The sequence below is a fragment of the Urocitellus parryii genome, chromosome 1, assembly GCF_045843805.1.
Source record: "Urocitellus parryii isolate mUroPar1 chromosome 1, mUroPar1.hap1, whole genome shotgun sequence".
NCBI classification, from domain to species: Eukaryota; Metazoa; Chordata; class Mammalia; order Rodentia; family Sciuridae; genus Urocitellus; species Urocitellus parryii.
Genome location: NC_135531.1, coordinates 241577531 through 241595657, shown reverse-complemented (window position 1 = coordinate 241595657; position 18127 = coordinate 241577531). Strand labels below are relative to the sequence as shown.

The window sequence follows — 18127 nt, the reverse complement described above, 5'->3', positions numbered from 1 at the left end:
TGCCATAGCACCCCAGCCCAAAGAGGGGCAACCAGGACTAGGCCTAGTTAGCTGCTAGATCACCACCATCAACCAGTTCCAGTCTAGAGAAATTTGTATTTGTCATATGCCTTACGACCCACACACATATAAGAGGCCATCAATTTCAAAAAAGCCTTTGCAGCTTCCAAAACTGACACAGCCTATTACTCATTGTATTTTACATCTGAGCCAAGTGTGATGGTGGCACATCTGTAGTCCCAGGTACTCAGGACGGTTGGGGCAGAAGGATCCCTTGGGCCCAGGAGTTTGAGGCCAGCCTGGCTAAGCCCCATCTGAAAAGTAAATAAACAAACAAACAAACAAATAAAATTAAGGATCTTTTATTAGCAATAGAGTATGGATACTATAGGCCCTTACCACAGAATATAACTTCCAATGATCTGAAGACCCCTTTTAATCTAAGCCCAATTATAAGAAACGGAAAAAAAAAAAAAAAGAAAAAGAAAAAAAAAGAAAACCCTCACAGAATTAGGAGGCACCTGAAGGAAAAACTAAAATCTTCTTATCCTTGTTTTCTTCAATCAAGTCAAGCCATCGATAAGCCAGGCAATTGTACCAGTGGGTCTCATCCTTGGATGCACCCTGGGATCAGCTTGGCTTCATGCCTTTCCACCTTCCCCACAGCTTCTGAGGGAATTCTGCAGTGGTTCTAGTACTTTGGTGTTATGTCCTCTGTTTCACTTTGACCTAAGAAGCTGCTATATAAAATGCAGTATTCCCTGCAGGGAAGTTTTGGGAGATGTTGTTCATGATGGTTATCTGTCATATTCTAAGTCCCACAAGAGAGCTCTCTTTAAAACTTAACCAGCAAGGAAAATTGTGCTTCTCTTGAGCAAGCAGTGTGCTTTGATCTCATATGCAAAAATAACTTTATAACTGATCATATTTCCCTTTTTACTTTGCCTACCAGGAAATGAAAAGTTCAAGTTCAAAAATGAGAGGAAGGGCATCACAGAATTAATTTTCATGTGGGTATCATCTATTTTTTAGGGTCCCTTTACTCTGGCTTTTCAAAGTTATTAATTCTTATTATATCAACTATAAAATGGTAAGTTACCTCCAGTCGATTATGAATGTTAAGGGACAGAATAATTAGTCAAGACAAATAATGCAACTGGTATGACTAAAATCCATGTTTGGGGGAGGAAGGGGAGATGGTAGAGGATGGACGTACAAGCCCCTTATAAGCATAGCAAAGACAATTTCCCAGAAAATTTTCATTGATTTACTTACAAGTGTAACATTCAAAACTATTAACAAATCTAGGAAAATCTTCAGTGTGCAAACAGACATGCACAGGATTACTAGAATAAAAAGACTATAGTTTAAAAATTATAGCACCAAGTCAAAGGTAGCATCCAAAACCTATTTCCCTGACTCATTTATGGAAACAGGGAGCCTTAATGCATGGCTATTGGATGGACTCAGTATCTACTTAAATTATCTGTACAGTCCTAATTCTATGCTTTATCCCCTAACCCACTGATTAACTACATAAAACCTCCCCACCTCTCCTGCAAATATCCAATATTCTTCATATGTATTTATTATTCATGTTTGTTTGTTTATTTTGAGACAAGGTCTCACTATGTTGCCAGGCTGGTCTCGAGTCTGGCCTCAAGTGATCTCTTGGTCACCTAAGTGCTGGGATTATAGGTCCCATGCCTAGCTTTTTTTCCTCCTTTATTGGAAAAAAAAATCTAATTTTTCTAAAGATTTTTACTTCTTCACCTTCCCCCTCTAACTACATCCATATTTGGAAAAGAAAATTTAATTAAAGTTGGCCTTAAACACAACTCTTAAACTCCTGAATGTAGAGGAAATTGACTTTTATTCACCACCCATCTGGGAAGAGCTAAATCCAAAAAAATTAACATTGCACTAGCTTAAGTTTCAAAGCTGGTTAGAATCATTTTGCCAAAATCCCCAATAGATGAATATGTGATCAATATAGAAAAGATCAGTATGTAGTTTTCTAAAATCCCAATATATATATATATATACTGGTTCCAAGAAAATCAATAATAGGGGAACTGAACCAAAGATAGATCTTTTGTAAAAACTATCAAGCATTTAGACACATCTTCAAATATCACATAATTCTAAGTAGTTCCATAAACAATAGCAACTAAATATGATACTATTAAAAGCTTTTACTAATAATAAACCAATAAGTTAGCAGTGTCTGTGCTGAGCAGTAATTAGAAAAGGAATAACAGTAGAAACGTTAGAAATGGATGAACAGTTTTACTTCTAAAGGAATGCATTCAAATGAGATTAAAATGGAAATATAGAAATATATTGTGATTACATATTGTATGAAAAAAAGATCTGAAATAATTTAAGAGGACTATCTTTTAAAGTTATACTGCTAAACTCATGTTTAAGTTCATGCATAAGCTTGCTTTACATAGTAGCCATGAGTTGAATTATCCAATGGTAACCACACTACTGAAATTATCTAGGAGACAGGAGATGATGTAATATACCCATCAAGTTCCACTCCAATTCCCCTTCTCAGGCACAAGGCAAGACACACTTCCCAGCTTCCTTCACAGTTGGGCTGGGCTGGTGTGACTATGCAATGGCCGGTGAACATGGCCTGACTAAGCTCTCTCTTCACCTTCCACCATGATCTTGAAAGCCATGGGCCCAGATGAGGAGACAAGAAAAAAACAACCTGGATATCTGAGATGCCACATGGAGGAGAGTCTGAGGAAAGCCAGGTGACTCCCTTAGAATGTGCCATTAGCAAGAAACAACCTTTGCCATGGTAAGACCTGCTCATTACCCAACCATAGCCCTACCTTATTCTAATACATTTACTACATATTTGCTTGTTAGATCACAAACACTAATTGGCAGTCACCAAAGAATAGCTGAACACTGAAAATAAATATTTCCTGAGGACCTACTGTATACTTAACACTAGGCCTGTAAAATGAGATATAGGTATGACACAAGATGAGTCCCTGGACTATGAATATAAAATACTAGAATTTCTGTTCACATTTCTTTATTCATCATTTTTTTAAATGTTTCATTTCCTGTTCTTATTTATTTCATAATGTACACAATACATTAAAATAGTGCTACCTGAAGTCAACTACAGATAAGCAAACATACTGAGTAGATTTCAAGACCACCAATCTTAAGGCAACAAATAAGCATAATGCTATGTCCTTGCTTAAAGATGCTTACTCCTATGGAAACCAAATACTTAAACAGGTAACAATAAAATATGAGAGAGTATATAATAAGCTACCATATGACAGGATACGATCCATGGGATAAACAAAATGTGACAGGACCAACAAGTAGTCTTGGTACAACATGGAAGATGAGCAGGGTTTAGGCACATGGGAAGAGGGGAGTGAGTGTCAATAGAAACAGGGGAGGGGGCGTTGAAAGAATCAGCAGGTAAGAAGAGGCCAAGTCAAGTAAAACTTACAAGTGAAAGCTGGCTACAAACTTCTCAAACTCAACTTCTCTATTTTCACAGCTAGAATTTTTACTTAGGGCTGATTTTAATTTAAAAGGTTCTATTCAAGATCAATGCTATCTATAAGAAAAGGTGAAGTCCTTTGATACAGAGCACAGCAAAGATTTTCAAGTCTTAAGATTCATTCATGCTCCCTAAACTATGCCTGCAAGACCATACAGCATTGGCCATCACATGACACCACTATAGTGAAAGTTATGCCACGAAAAGGAAGCAAATGTTCAAAGCATTATATGCCGTTTTCTATTTGTTTTAGGAAGAATGCCCAGCAAATACCCATACACGTTTCCACACTTCCTCCTTCCTTGTAGTTGGGTTCCAGGTAATGAGCAACCGGAGCCATGACTCAGCCACATCACGTAATCATATTTAGTAACATGTGTCCATTTTATAAGTTATCTTTAACATCTTCTATTGCAATTGTTGTTAACATATCTCTGTAAACCTTAGATGACACTTCCATTTTGAATGTTGGTTTCTATCCAAAGTACTACTTATAAGAGCAAACTATGCATAAGCCTCTACTACTAATAATAGCCAAGTCAATTATAAATACACATAGAAGCAGCAGCAACATTTTGTGGCCAAATGCGAGGTAGAGTATATGAGTAAGCGAATATGTCTCTTGAAAGCAACAGAAACAATGGCTTAGAAACTAACAGGGCAATTCCTAAGGAAACATTCAAGAGTCTTTGTCAACCATGTTTCATAAAAATATGGAAGAAGGAAGTGGGAATGGACCCCTCCAATCTTAAACCTTATGCGCTTCCCAAAGAAATTCATCATGAAAACCATACAAATCTTCCCTGTATCCAGATGTTTCCAACTTTTTACTGTTGAGAAAGACTGAAGGGAGAAAAAAAATAGTAGAAAAGATATACATACTAATTTATTACTTTTTTGCTAAGTTTCTGTGAAATGGGCTAAGCCACCTATAAGGCTTGGGATATTCCTATTGTAATGTAGGATATTCTATTCAGATCTCAAGTTGACCACCCATGCATCAAGATGTTGAACCTTATTATTCAAAGGGGAGGGTTCCACATGGAAAGGAGTAGACATACTTTGTGTTAAGTTGATAAAGGCTGAAATTGATGTACTTTGTATGAAATGTTCCCCCTCCTGAATAACATTATGATTCATCACTAATAGCAACTGGAGGTTTTGTTATAAAACATAGATGAATTAACATCTGTTTATACTTATAAGTTATTCCAACATTCAATCATTCATCACTCATTCATTAAAACATTGAATTTACACACATGGACATTTAGGTATTTTTAACAAGTCTGAAGAATTTTTCCAGTTGGTGACTGAAATGTAAGATGGTAATTTTTCCAGACACATAAGCTTGTAATTTTAAGTAATGCCCTTATCCAAACTCCCCTCCCATTACTTTGGAATAGTGTTCCTAATCCTTCAATCCTCCTGATGACTCAAGCAGACTGGTATTTGGAAGTTTTAATAAAATTAGAAATTACTTGTAGCTATCATCTCAATTCAATTACCTTTTTCCTTTTCTAACACCTTGGTCCATTGTGCCATAGCCAAAACTAGTCTTTTCATGTACATTCCATATAGCTAGTTATTACACTACAATGGCCACCTGTTTCAGAAACTCCTTCTTCAAGACTCACTGCAGGTGGCACCTTCAGAATCTCTAAACCCCCCAATTTTTCTGTGCTTCCAACTTATTTCTTGCTTTTGCAAGCACCGTTGGCCCTGTGTGTCATCAGGTTCCCCATCTGTGGATTCAACAGAACTGCAGATTGAAAATACTAGAAAATAAAATTGTACTGAACATGTACAAACTATTTTTCTTATCACTGTTCCCTAAGTGATATAGTATCACAAAAATTTACATGGCATTCGTATTGTATTAGGTATTATAAATAAGAGATGATGCAAAGAAAACTGGAGGATTGTGTGGCTTATATGCAAATGCTATACCCTTTAATATAAGGAACAGATGGATTTGGGTATCCTGAGAGGGTCCTGGAACCAATTCCCCATGGATGAACCCAGGGATGACTATATGCTGTTACATTAAAATGGAAGGCTTGGGCTGGGGTTGTGGCTCAGTGATAGAGGGTTTGCCTAGCATGTATGAAGCACTGGGTTTGATTCTCAGCACCACATATAAATAAATAAAATCTACTGACAACTAAAAAGAAATATTTTTTTAAAAAATGACAGGCTTATGTAGCCATACCCCTCCCCCACAAAAGCTCCTTAAAGAGAGAGGCCATGTCTTCTACACAGTTTCAAATCAACAGCCCCCAAATTCATTCATTTGTGCAGCCAAAGACTTTATGGAGTGGTTGCACCATGCCAGGCATGTTGTAGATGCAGGGACATGTGAAACAAAGCCCCTGTCCTCATGGAGATAACACTCAAGGCAGGAGGTAAACAGAAACAGATGACCACACAGTGCAATGCCAGGTCATGACAAAGGCTGTGAAGAAAAGTAGTCTAGGAGTAATGAGTGACCGGGGCAGGGACTGCTACCTTAGGTAGTGTTTTCAGAGGTTTCCCTGACAACGGAGACATCTCCTGACTGAGGCAGGAAAGCAGGCCAGCCCTGGGGGGAGGGGTGACGCCAGGAGCATATGGCACATCCTAGTAGCAGCAAGGAAACCAGTGTGGCCAGAGCACGGTGCCAGGAAGTAAGAAATGCAGGCAGAGAGGAGGCCACAGTCCAGATCAAGTGGAGCCTGGCAGACCACACAGAAGCCACTACAGGTTTCTGAGCAGCAAAGGAAAGCAATCTGGCAGGTATCTTTGAAAGAGATGGCTCTAGACAACTGTACCAACTCTGTTGAAGAAAAGATGATCGGGAGGTGAGAGGGATGAGAAGGAGCCATCAGTAGAGCAGAAGCAAAGAGGACAGAAAGGAGGCAAAGGACAACCACTGTGGCAGTGGAGGGAGCAAGGGAAGGTCAGGCAGGGATCACACCTGATGCTGGAATGGGTGTGGGGTGGGAGAAGGGGAAGAAAAGGTTTATAGAGTGAGTAACCAAGGGTGGTGCTGCCACTCCCAAGGCCAGGAAAAGAGAGGGAGCAGGGCGATCCTGAGTCTGGCCTGAAGCATGCTGAAGTTTGTGTGCCATGTCCTGTGACATCCAGGGAGATGTCAAAAAGTTGAATGTGGCTGAGTCTCCTGCAGCTCCAGCTGGAGACCACCAGCACACCAAGGGCATTCAAAGCTCACAAGGCTCATGGAAGAGGTACCTACAGAGGAGAAAAGGAAAAGACACAGAGCAGAGCCCTGGGATGTGTCAACTCAAGCATAAGAGGCACCTCCAATGCAGGGTCAAGAGGAGGCAGCCCTCAGGGTGGGAAAACAGAACAGTATGGAGGCCACAATGCCTAGGAGCTGGTCACGGTGTCAAACATCACTGATAATTAAAGGAAGAGGAGGATTCAAAATTGACCAGTGGGCAACAAGGATGATCTTGAAAAGAACTGTTTTAGTGAAATGGGAAAATGATTGCTTGACAACAGTGACTTTACTGTTATCAAAAGAGATAAACTGGGAAAAATAAGTGCACCCAACTTTATCACAGTTTTTTAATACAGGTAAAAACACAAGCAGGGTAATAGCTGGGAAACTGGATTCAAGAGAAAAAAAATGTAATGTGTATGTTGGTGGGAGTGGGAGAGGCAGAAAAAAAAGTTGATAATGTAGTAGAGATGGGAGAGCAGGCCTTGAGGAGTGGGGGTGGAGTGGGTGGGGTCCCTGCACACACACAGGAGCTGGCTGAGACGGGAGCTGGACAGCCTAGTCTTCATAACATTCAAATGTTTACTGAGTTGTTGAATCACCTCTAGATGTTTGGGAAAAGGTGGCCCACTAATTTGGGTTTCTAAGATACCATTATAGACAGTTCAATATGACCCTAGCTTCAAGGAAGCTAATATTCAGGCATTCTAAGATGACTCATGAAAAATGCATGCACAGTGTGAGTATACTACATATACAACCAGAGATATGAAAACTTGAGCTCTTTATATGTATGTAATAAGAATTATAATGCATTCTGCTATTATATATAAATTTTTAAAAAAGAAAAAAATGTATGCACATGTATGAACCTTGTTTCAGATTCCCAGCACAGAGCCCTTAAAGCCTTTGGAATTTCCTGAGTAATAGGAGTGTCTTTATTATTCATGAAAAGGCCCGTTTCACCCATACCTGAGGTTAGACTAACAAGGTGACTCATCATGAAGCCTCTAGGTATCTTCAGGATGGGGGTGTTCACCAGAAAGCCCAAGCCTGTGACTAGAAGGTGAGCACATTTACTTACCAGAGGGGAGTCCTGGTGGATGAACACACTGATGTGCTAGGGAGGTGGCACACCTAGAGGGTGTGTAAGCTTTATACCCACCCCACCCCCAAATGTGGCCTGCACCTCTCTTCCATATGACTGTTCCTTCCTCCTGTCCTTTAGATGTTAAGTGTTCTGTGAGTTGTTCTAACCAATTCTCGAAATTGAAGGGAGCACGGGGCCATGGAAACCCCTGAATTTATGGTTGTCGGGACAGAAGTGTGAGTGGCCAGGGCACTCCATCTGTGGCCAGCATCTGAAGTGGGAGGGAGCCTCTGACCCGTGAAGCCTGTGTTAACACTGCATAGTTAGTGTCACAGGTGGCGACCAGTTAGACATCCACTTAGTGTTGGAGAATTTGTTAGTGTTAGCAAAAACCATATACTTGGTGTCAGAAATGATATTAGAAAACACACATCTATGGCAAAAGGGCAAAAGGGAAGTCCAAGGAAACTGATGACAGCAGTCCATATCTCGATGCTGAAATTTAAATTGAAGGAATGAGAAAACAGAACTTAAAAAACCTGTGCTTCCCTAAAAATAAATACAGGTATAACCAATAACTCTTAAATGCAGAAAACGGGGTCGGGGGCAGTACCTAGCGGGTCGGATTTGCTTCCCAAGCCATAAACACCTTAAGAGGAAGTTTCGACCAAAGCAATACAGTCCATGAGGTCAGAGCCAGGGACAGCTGGGCATGAGTTAATAATTACCTTAAAAATAAAACAACTATATGGTGAACTCATACACCAAAGAGGGAATCAAATTTTAACTGAAACCCTTCAGAAGCACACATGGAAAACTGTAAACAGCAAGTGCCTGAGCACAAGCAGAAGGGGTCCAACCTAGGAAATGTAAGCCTACCGTCTTCCCAGTCCAACCAAACCATTCTCACCACAGTGGGAACTGAACAGGGAGGTGCAGGCAAGAAGCCCCCTACTCCAAGACCATACCACACCCTTCCAGGTACCCACTGTGTTACAGAACACTTAAGACTTTTCCTTGGAAATATCTCCCACCCCAGATAAGCTTTCTGTCCTTGTCCCTTCTGGTCATAAGTCCCTCTTGCCCTGTGTCCTCAGAGAACAGTCCAAATTCCAAGGCTGACCTTATAGCTCTTCTACCTGCTTAGTACAAATTCTGAGCACACAAGCTCTTCCTGCCCAAGCCTGGCCTTCCTCTTCTATCTCGTCTCCCCGTCCCTAGCATGCACCCTGTGTTCCACCTAGGGAACCACACAAATTTAGATCTGACAGGCCCTGCTGTTCTGTCTCCCTACACCTTCACATCTACCATACCCTCTGCCTAAAACATTTTCTCCCAGCTCATCACATGGCTCACCCGCTTACTCCTCAAGGAAGACACTGAACTATCACAGTCTCAATACGGCATTGCCTACCCCATTGATTGGCTACCCTAATCAAATAGTACAGCACACCGCCCTCATGCCGCTTCCCTTCGCTTCTCCATAAGCACTTGGCACTTGCTAAAATATCATTTATTCCATTTACTTCTCTTACATGTGGTTGTCTCTCTCTCTGTGCTATAATGTAAGCCAGTGGAGCCAAGATTTCCTCCCATTTTATCCCTAGTAGCTAACGCTAGTGTCTGGCATACAGTAGGCACTCAAATAATGTATGCTGAATGCTGGGTCAACATTCTTCCCTTTGACTGGGAAAATCTTTCCTGGGCTTGGAATCCTATTCCTCATCCATGCAATAAATTCATCCTTCAAAGATTGTCCATCAATCCACTGTCCTGCTTCCTCACACCTTCTCCACAGGGGGCTGTACCATTTACTGCCCACACTCACTCCATGGTACAATTAGCAATCACACTGGTATGACCGGAAATACCAGAACATGTCCCTGCCTTTTTTTTGGGGGGGTGGGGGGTGGGGGACATTTCTCTCCCTTCTGAAGTTATTTATGTAGTGGTCTGGCTCCTGCACCAGGCTGTGCATCCATAAAGACAAATTCATATCCTCAGTACCTCACACATGTTGTGGAAGCTTAAACATGTTTATCAAAATGAATAATTACTTCCTCTTGGGGATTTCAGATCCCAAAGATCAGCTAGAGCTGGGAGGAAGCAGACCCTGGACCATGGGGGAAGCATCACGTACGTGATGGCCTGGTACATGGGGCCCTGTTCCCCTTTACAGGAGTTTCTGCCCCTGTGACAGACCCAGGCCCATCCTTATTTCCCCAGTCTCTTGAGTATGGGCCCCATACTCACTTTGTGGGTTTCGGTTTATCATCCCTGCATTATGCCAGGCTCTGTCGAAAACTCCTACATGTTCCCTTTACCCTATTACCTGGACCTACTGCCACACAAAGCAGGGCAATAGGGGTGGGGGGCAGCATCTTCCCCATCCTCCCTAAGCACGCCCTTTCTCCTGCAGGGCTCCCCAAGTGTATTCCAACTTTAGTTCTATTTTTCAGGGATTAAATATTAGTCTAACCCTTTTCAGGGCCGTGGCCTCCATGCCACTCCTCCGCCTGAAATGAATCTTTTTCAGAATATTATAGGATTTCTCAGGGCCTGTCAAAGACCAGGAGTAACATTCTGGCAGGAAATGGCCTATTTTGCTCAGACCCAAACATTGCCCTAAAGATCGTATCACTGCATTTATCATGTATGCTGATGAGAACATGAGCTTTGCTTACAAATAGCCTTTTCAAAATAAATTCTCTCAAGTCTGAGATATGCATTTGGTGAGAATGGACATTACTTCTCATTAGGAGCCTAGAAATTAGAATTCTGGGACTTCCTAGACATACCAGAAACACAAGGAACACATGTATTATTACATCACAGAGATTTTCATGATAAAAAACATTAGGCTGGGGCTGGGGTTGTAGTTCAGTGCTTGCCTAGCATGTGTAAGGCACTGGGTTTGATCCTTAGCATCACTTAAAAATAAACAAATAAAACAAAGACATTCTGTCCCTCTACAATTAAAACCAAAAATTAGAAAGAAAAAAAAAATTAGGCTGGCACCACACCAACCTTCCTTCTTTAGTTGAAGAAGCTTTGTAATCTGAAAGTGAAATCAGTAGAGGTCTCTTTCTGCCAAGAGACTATATTCTAAAAGAAGCTACTCTGAAATAACCCCAATGAAGCAATATTCTCCCGGGAATAAATGTTTAGGAGTCAAAAGCGGTAAATTCAATTCATGGAGCATTTATAGAAGCTGAGTATGTGCTAGGCCCAGGGATATTTTCCATCAAGAATCATGAGTCAGGAAGCTTTCAAGTGAGCAGTTGAACTCCCTCACCACATGGACACTGCACTGCTGACATGAAACGCATGTCTCTGAGTCAAGAAGTTTTATAATCCATAGATTAGAATCCAGAATCAAATAAATATCCCCAAAGACAAAACACCTGCCTTCTGCTTATTTGAACCCATGATGATTATAAATGGGAAAGGACCACGCTGTTTCCAAGATGCGTTATTACACAAGATGTTAATGTTAGGTGTCTTAGTTGCGGAATAGGTCAGAGTTCTGATTCCCTCCTGCACAGGTTACTCATGCAGGTTAGAGACAAGAGATGATTTTCAGACCACAACCCATCCTCTATTGACTTGGATTACTTCAGAGACAATGGCTCCAAAGGGTGTTTTATAAGAATACCACTGAATATCACTTTTTCTTTCACCAAAGTCTCCCTTCCCCTGGTCTTCCCTTTTTCCCTGATAGTGTGAACAATCTTGGCCTCTGAACACTTCAATCAGAGTATTATCTCCCTAATGAAGATGAGAATTTTGCTTGCTCACTGCTGTATTCCAGGGCCCAACAGGGTTCCTAGCACATGGTAAGCTCTCAGTAAATATTGGCTCAGTAAATGAATGACTTTTCCAAGGCAGTAAGTAGAAAGCATGCTAGAGGAGAAAACATAAAACACTTCTCTGCACTTGGTGTTTTGGGAGATACTAGATCAATTGAAGACTCAACTATTCCAAAAGTAAAATGAGAAATAGTATAACAGCCTCAGGAACATCACATCAACACACATAACGCACCTTTATGACCGTACTTTCACACAGGCTACTCAAGCAACCTCTACAAAAATGCATTATCTAATTGTCACTGGAGTTCCTAAAGAATCACAGTTTTATTCACAAACTGTCTTATTCTCTGTGTTGCAGAGAAAAATATTTGTTTATATAACAATGCCTAGTCTTCAGCCCTGGACCCTTAACCTAAGCTTTCTGTACACCCAACCATAGCACTCATACATTTTGAGATATAATCAGAAAAGTTCTTTACGACATTCATCCTGTTCTCCTTGAATGCAGGACTCAACACACAAGCATTCTAGCAATGTCACTCTACAGGCTATGGCATGTGGTCCTGCAAAACCAGTGTCTACAAATTTAAAGGTTAAAATTTCCAGAGACAGAGAGGCCTCATGTCTGGACAACTGACATTAGCAACATCCAAAATCCTCCCACTAATTATTTTCCCATTTCTATGTAAGAGTAACCAAAATTTCTTCAACACTTTAAGTCATTTTTCAAAGTTTTCAAAATTTATTGGTGGAGTTCTTCATTTACAAAAATGGAAAGACTGCTTGCTTCAAACAGTGCTTGAAACCCCTAATATAACATGACTGCCACATTATAGCCTAATTTAAGACGGAGTCAAGCTCTCTTCTGCACTGTGACTGCCAAGTAGGATTGGTAGCAGGTGCCATGATATATTCTTCCTTCTAGTAGCAAGTTCCTCCAACAAGCACGCAGACAACATGAACAAACTGAAACTGCAAAATATACTTAAAGAACAACATAAAAATAATATTTTAACTCATTTTTTAACAAAAATTCATTATATTATCTTTTTTTAAACTCAACATCCTAACAAGATGGTTTTACTTAACTGTCAAATATGAGATAATACAGGCCACATGGAATGAAAAATTATTCAAAATCCCTTTTGTTTCACAGTTCCTGAGCTCTTAAAAAAAAAAAAAAGGAGTGGGCTGAGGCTACAGCAATCTAAGGCAGTTCTGATTGAACCCATTTACTGAGTTGTCTGAAATATACAAAGTCCTTCCTGGGATAGATTTTTCTTTTTGATCCTTATTTTTAAAGAATTTAAAAATCCACACTGGAGAGACATTCTTTACCCAATTAGAAACACACTGTAGATTCTGCCATATTTCCCTGAGGACCCCACCCAGTGATATCATGCTCAAAAGGTGCAGGTCTACCTACAAGAAGACAGGAATCTAGAGAAAGTAAGGGAGCCCCACAAGGAGCTGAATATCTGAGGGACCAAACATCTCACAAATGACAACACAGAAATGTTTATGAAAGAAATTTAAGAAACCACTCTCTCTTTATATCACTCATTTGTACATTTCTACTATCTGAAAGGCATGTAAACATTTTTTTAATTATCTGAATCTTAAAGAAAGATAAATGTGGGATACCTTCAAATACATGAATTATAAGGAAGCTACATGCTTCTACAGACTAACAGTGAACAACATCTCAAATCAAATTCCAAATGAAACCTGGAATAACTGGCAAAGTTTTCAAAGTCTGAGCATCTGGTAAGTTGTTTTCTATTCAAATTAAAATCAAACTCTTGAAATGGTTAAAGTTAAGATGTGTTAAAAGTCTTTTGTCACCTTATCCCCTTATATCAAAAAACTCCTATCTGATAATGCCAGGCTGGGTGTTATTAGGGAACCAAGCTAGCACTGACCCTGTTTCTCCTGTTTCAATATACCATCAAAGAAGGATATTCACAAATAGTAATGTAGGAAGATACATTAACAGAAGTAGACAATGTCCCACCAAAGAGGAGTAAGTGGTGAGAAAGAGCTTGTAAAAATACTGGAATATTATTGAGATATTATTATTATTATTACTGAGATAACATGAGAAGACCCTCATAGCTTATTATTACAACTAATATAATTATCGTTGTTAACAGCCGCAGCTATCCCTTACTTCAGGATTATGGCAGATTCCATAACAAGCACTTCACATACACTGATCATTTCACCATCTAAGTATCAAAGAGATATTTATCTCTCACAAAAATCCTATGAGTTAATAATTATCTTCCCATTGACAGAGTGTATTACTTAACTTCTCTAAATTAAAGCCTCTTCAAGAAATTTGCTGAAGATTACAAAACTCATAAATGGCAGACAGCTCTCCCATTTCCACTCCCAGTCCTATTCCACAGAGTCTTACTGACCTCTTCCCAAATTCCAGTGCTACCAACACCCTGTGAGCAAATGCTGACTCCACAGGTGAGGCTGACATCAGTCAGATAATCCCTCCAGCAAATGCTACACTCTGACAGATCTGCGTCAGCAGGGCAGAGGTGAGGGAAGGTCCTTCCCTGAGCAGGTCTAAAGCCATCTGAGCTCTGATGGAAGAGCAGCAGCTGCTTTGGAGCAGAAGACAGGAAAAGCCTTCCAGATAGGAGACCCAGAAGGCAGAGATGCTGTGGTGAGGGGGCATGTGTGAGGCTGAGCACTGGAAGAGTGAAGGAAGATGGAGACCAAAGTGACATTAAGCTGACAAATTTAGATGCATGTACTTGCTCACAATGTACAATGTGCTGCAGGCCACGGTACAGAGTTTATCTTTGTCCTCAATACAATGAGAATTCATTTTATCTTACTGCTGGTGACAGTTTTCTTTGGAAGGTGTACCGGAGTAGCCCTGCCACTTTGCCTCTTATAGGAATCTTTCAAGGCAGAAATAAAAAGTAGTTCCAAAGCATGAACTACTTTTTTTCTAGACTAGACATCTATTACACATCTAAACATCCCTAAACTGGAGATTTGAGCTGAAAATGAAGTATGGTTTGTGGATTAGACTCTGAGAGTAAACTGAGGCATAGTCAGTTTCCTTGGAGGAACTGGGGTGTAGAAGCATAGGCAACCCAAACATAGAGGAATGTAAGCACACAGCACAAGGCCCTGCCATGAAAATCTCAAGAGCCCACTTTCAGATTCACACCCAAGCTCCACTACCATCTGCTATGTGGCTTTAGATAAATTACTTGGTCTTTCGGTAACAATTTCTCCATTTGTAATAGCATCTACCTCACAGGATTATTTTCACAGTGAAATAAGTTAAAATACATGGAGGATAATAGGGTAGTAGCTTTACATAGCAAATACTCAATAAATGCCACAATTACTACTATTATTTATTATTATTATTAAGAATTATGACATGCAATAAGCAGTTAAATAAGGGGGGGAAATTATAAATATACATCTGAGACAACATGCAGCATGTTCTCAAATTTGAACTGCATAAGAATTACCCAGAAAGCTTGCGAAAAAATGTAGGTTCCTCGCTAGTCAGAGTTAAGGCCCAGGAAACTGTAGTTTCCATGAGTCCCTGGGGGATTCTGACATTGTTACTCCAACCAACATACTCTAAGAAACATGGCCTCAACATGTAAAATTTAAAATAAGTGTTCAGACATCAAATAAGATGTTTCATTGCAAAATTCTAACAATAGGGATGACTTTATAAAGCTAATTTTCAGATTTTTTTTTAAGGCACGATGGGACTTGCAAAATCTACTTATAGAAAAAAGCTGAATAATCAGAATCCATTTGATCTGTAAAACATATAGCACTCAGTTTTTAATAACCATTTTTGTATGTTACTTAAATCTTTACTTCCAAAACTAAATGTCTCTCAGTGCTACATTATTAAGAGAAAATAAAAGAAACATCTACACAGTAGGGTGTGTGAGTGTGTGTGTGTGTGTATTGCTTAATCATGAGACCTTGTTTTTTCAACAAAAGTAACAAAGTCAATTTTAATCACACAGGAAAAGGAAAACTCTTTCTGCTAAGATACAACTAAGATTTTCTGTAGGTTTTCATGTTCATCTAGGGTTTCTCATCCTCAGCACAACTGACACTGTGAACAGATAATTCTGTATTGTGGGGGCTGCAGTGTGCCCTGCAGTGTTCCCTGCAGGATGTTCAGCATCCCTAATCTCCACCCATGAGCAGAACCCTCCATCCTCAGTGTGAAAAGCAAAAATGTCTCCAGACATTGTCAAGTAGCCTCAGGACCAAAATCAGCCCTGCTTAAAAACTACCGCTTTCACTATAAAGACTCTGAAGGATGTCAGTTTAACCATTTTCAAATGCCACTCCAGGTTCCCAAGGATCAATCACTCCTTTCCCCAATCGAGACATCTTCCCAACATTTCCTCTTCAACATTTACACACACATGCATTTATACGTATTTCATGACATCATGGAGTTGTTTTCAACATGCCGTCTATTTTCAGGGAGAAAGGAAGATGCCATTACTAAAGGTAATAATGGTGATAATAACACCCTTGGAGATACTTGACCCTTCTCAAGGCAGTTTGGAATACACTAGTCCCAGCCCAGTATTCAACAGCAGGTCCCAAATATTTTAAATCCACATTTATCACAGAAAAGTGTTGTCTTCCAACACATCTCTGCAAGTCACCCTGGGTCACTTGAAGCAACTGATAACAGCAAGAACATGAATTCTTTACAACACCTGCAGAGGAGGGGGTAGGAAATGTTTCTGCCCAAGTAACAGCAAGAAGCCTGAGGCTCTCCATTCATTCCACAACTTGGCCCAGCTTGGCATCTTGCTCTTTTGTGTTCTTTCCACTCAATTGTGGATATGAGACCACAAACAGTGAACAGATTCCTCTTGGAAATCAGTAAGTGTACATTAATTTAGAAATAAAAAGATTAAGATATTGTTTGTGATGATTTTTGAGGATTCTCCTTCTAACTCTCTGTAAGACATTTTTATTTGGGGAATCAAAAGTTCTAGGATCTAAAAATTCACTTCTGCTGCTGAATCCACCAAGTCGAAGAATACTTCCCTTAGGGTTATTTTTCAGTCATTCAAACTAGAAAAAAAAATTTGAGTGGTAAAAACTGACAGAATCATTTCAACATCTCGTAGGCAAGTCAATGAAGAACTCACTTTGAAAGAACAGACAAAAGGAATCTACTGGCTTTATGAAGGAACTGTGTATACCCTCAAACCACCTCTTCAGAAAACTCACACAGGTGACTAACTCAGAGAAGAAAAGCCAGTGGCCTATCCCATGAAGCTGGTGAACAACATCCTTGAAGTTCATTACCAACTGAAGATACTGTTTGGCCCTTTTACCCAAACTATCATCACACAACCCAACACTTGGGATCTGCCTTGACCCAAAAAAAAAAAAAAGATTTAAAAACTGCTGCTTGGGTTCTCTTAATAAACAATACACATTCCAGTATTATTTGCAAAACTAATTACCAGCAGCTGCTGCTACTTACATAGAATTTTTCACAGAAAATATTTTACATACTCAAGTATTCTGCCTTTTTTAAAAAAATTTAAAATAAGGCATAACTACTAACTTCTACATTCCTTTAACTGGTGTAAAAAGAAAAAAATGATGAAATCATTTCCCTGAGACTCAAAGGAGACAGCTGCACACATCTGTCAACTACACATCTCAACATTAAAAGAGAAATTTAGTGCTTTAACACCATACTTACATGTGCGGGCTCAGTTCATAAAAATTTCTGTTTCTGTAATCTTCCACTTTCTCTGGAGAATAAATGGGCAAGGACCGGTAGGGGTTAACAGATATAACCACGCTTCCAATATATGTCTGTAAAAGAAAGAATAAAATATTTGGATAAGTACACAGATGCATTCTAACATTTTAAAGTTTACTGTTATTTTGATTTCATCCTTTTATAACCAATATTCTACTGTTTCCCCATTGAGTTTTGTTTTGAGTTTGGGGTTTGTTTTGGGGTTTTTTTGGTTGTTTTTTTTTTTTTTGTACCAGGGATTGAACTCAGGGGTACTCAACCACTAAGTCACATCCCTAGCCCTATTCTTTTGTATTTTATTTAGAGAGAGAGTCTCATTGAGTTGCTCAGTGCCTCACCATTGCTGAGGCTGGCTTTGAACTCGCAATCCTTCTACCTCAGCTTCCCGAGCTGCTGGGATTACAAGTGTGCACCCCCATGGCTCAGCTCACATTTCAAGAACACTCTGAATCTCTGAAGATGAACAAGATGAACAGTAATGTTTGTCCATTTTGCATTATTTATGGAAAGGATAGACTTATAGGTTTAAAAATACCTTTCAAAATAAATCTTTAGATCAATTTATGATTCTGGATAAGTGCTCTCCAAAGCCCTTGCCATGCCTGCCACAATTTTCATCACCAACAACTGCTAACTATAAGCA

General features: G+C 39.8%; 1 protein-coding gene across 3 annotated transcripts in view; it reads right to left on the bottom strand.

The window, feature by feature from the left end:
* Positions 1-18127, bottom strand: part of Myo1b (myosin IB) — a 168684-nt gene that overhangs the window by 100715 nt on the left and 49842 nt on the right. For all 3 annotated transcript variants that reach the window (XM_026389039.2, XM_026389040.2, XM_026389041.2), the window contains exon 3: positions 17422-17537. In XM_026389039.2, the coding sequence (XP_026244824.2) occupies positions 17422-17537 (116 nt within the window). The remainder of the gene's footprint in view (positions 1-17421; positions 17538-18127) is intronic.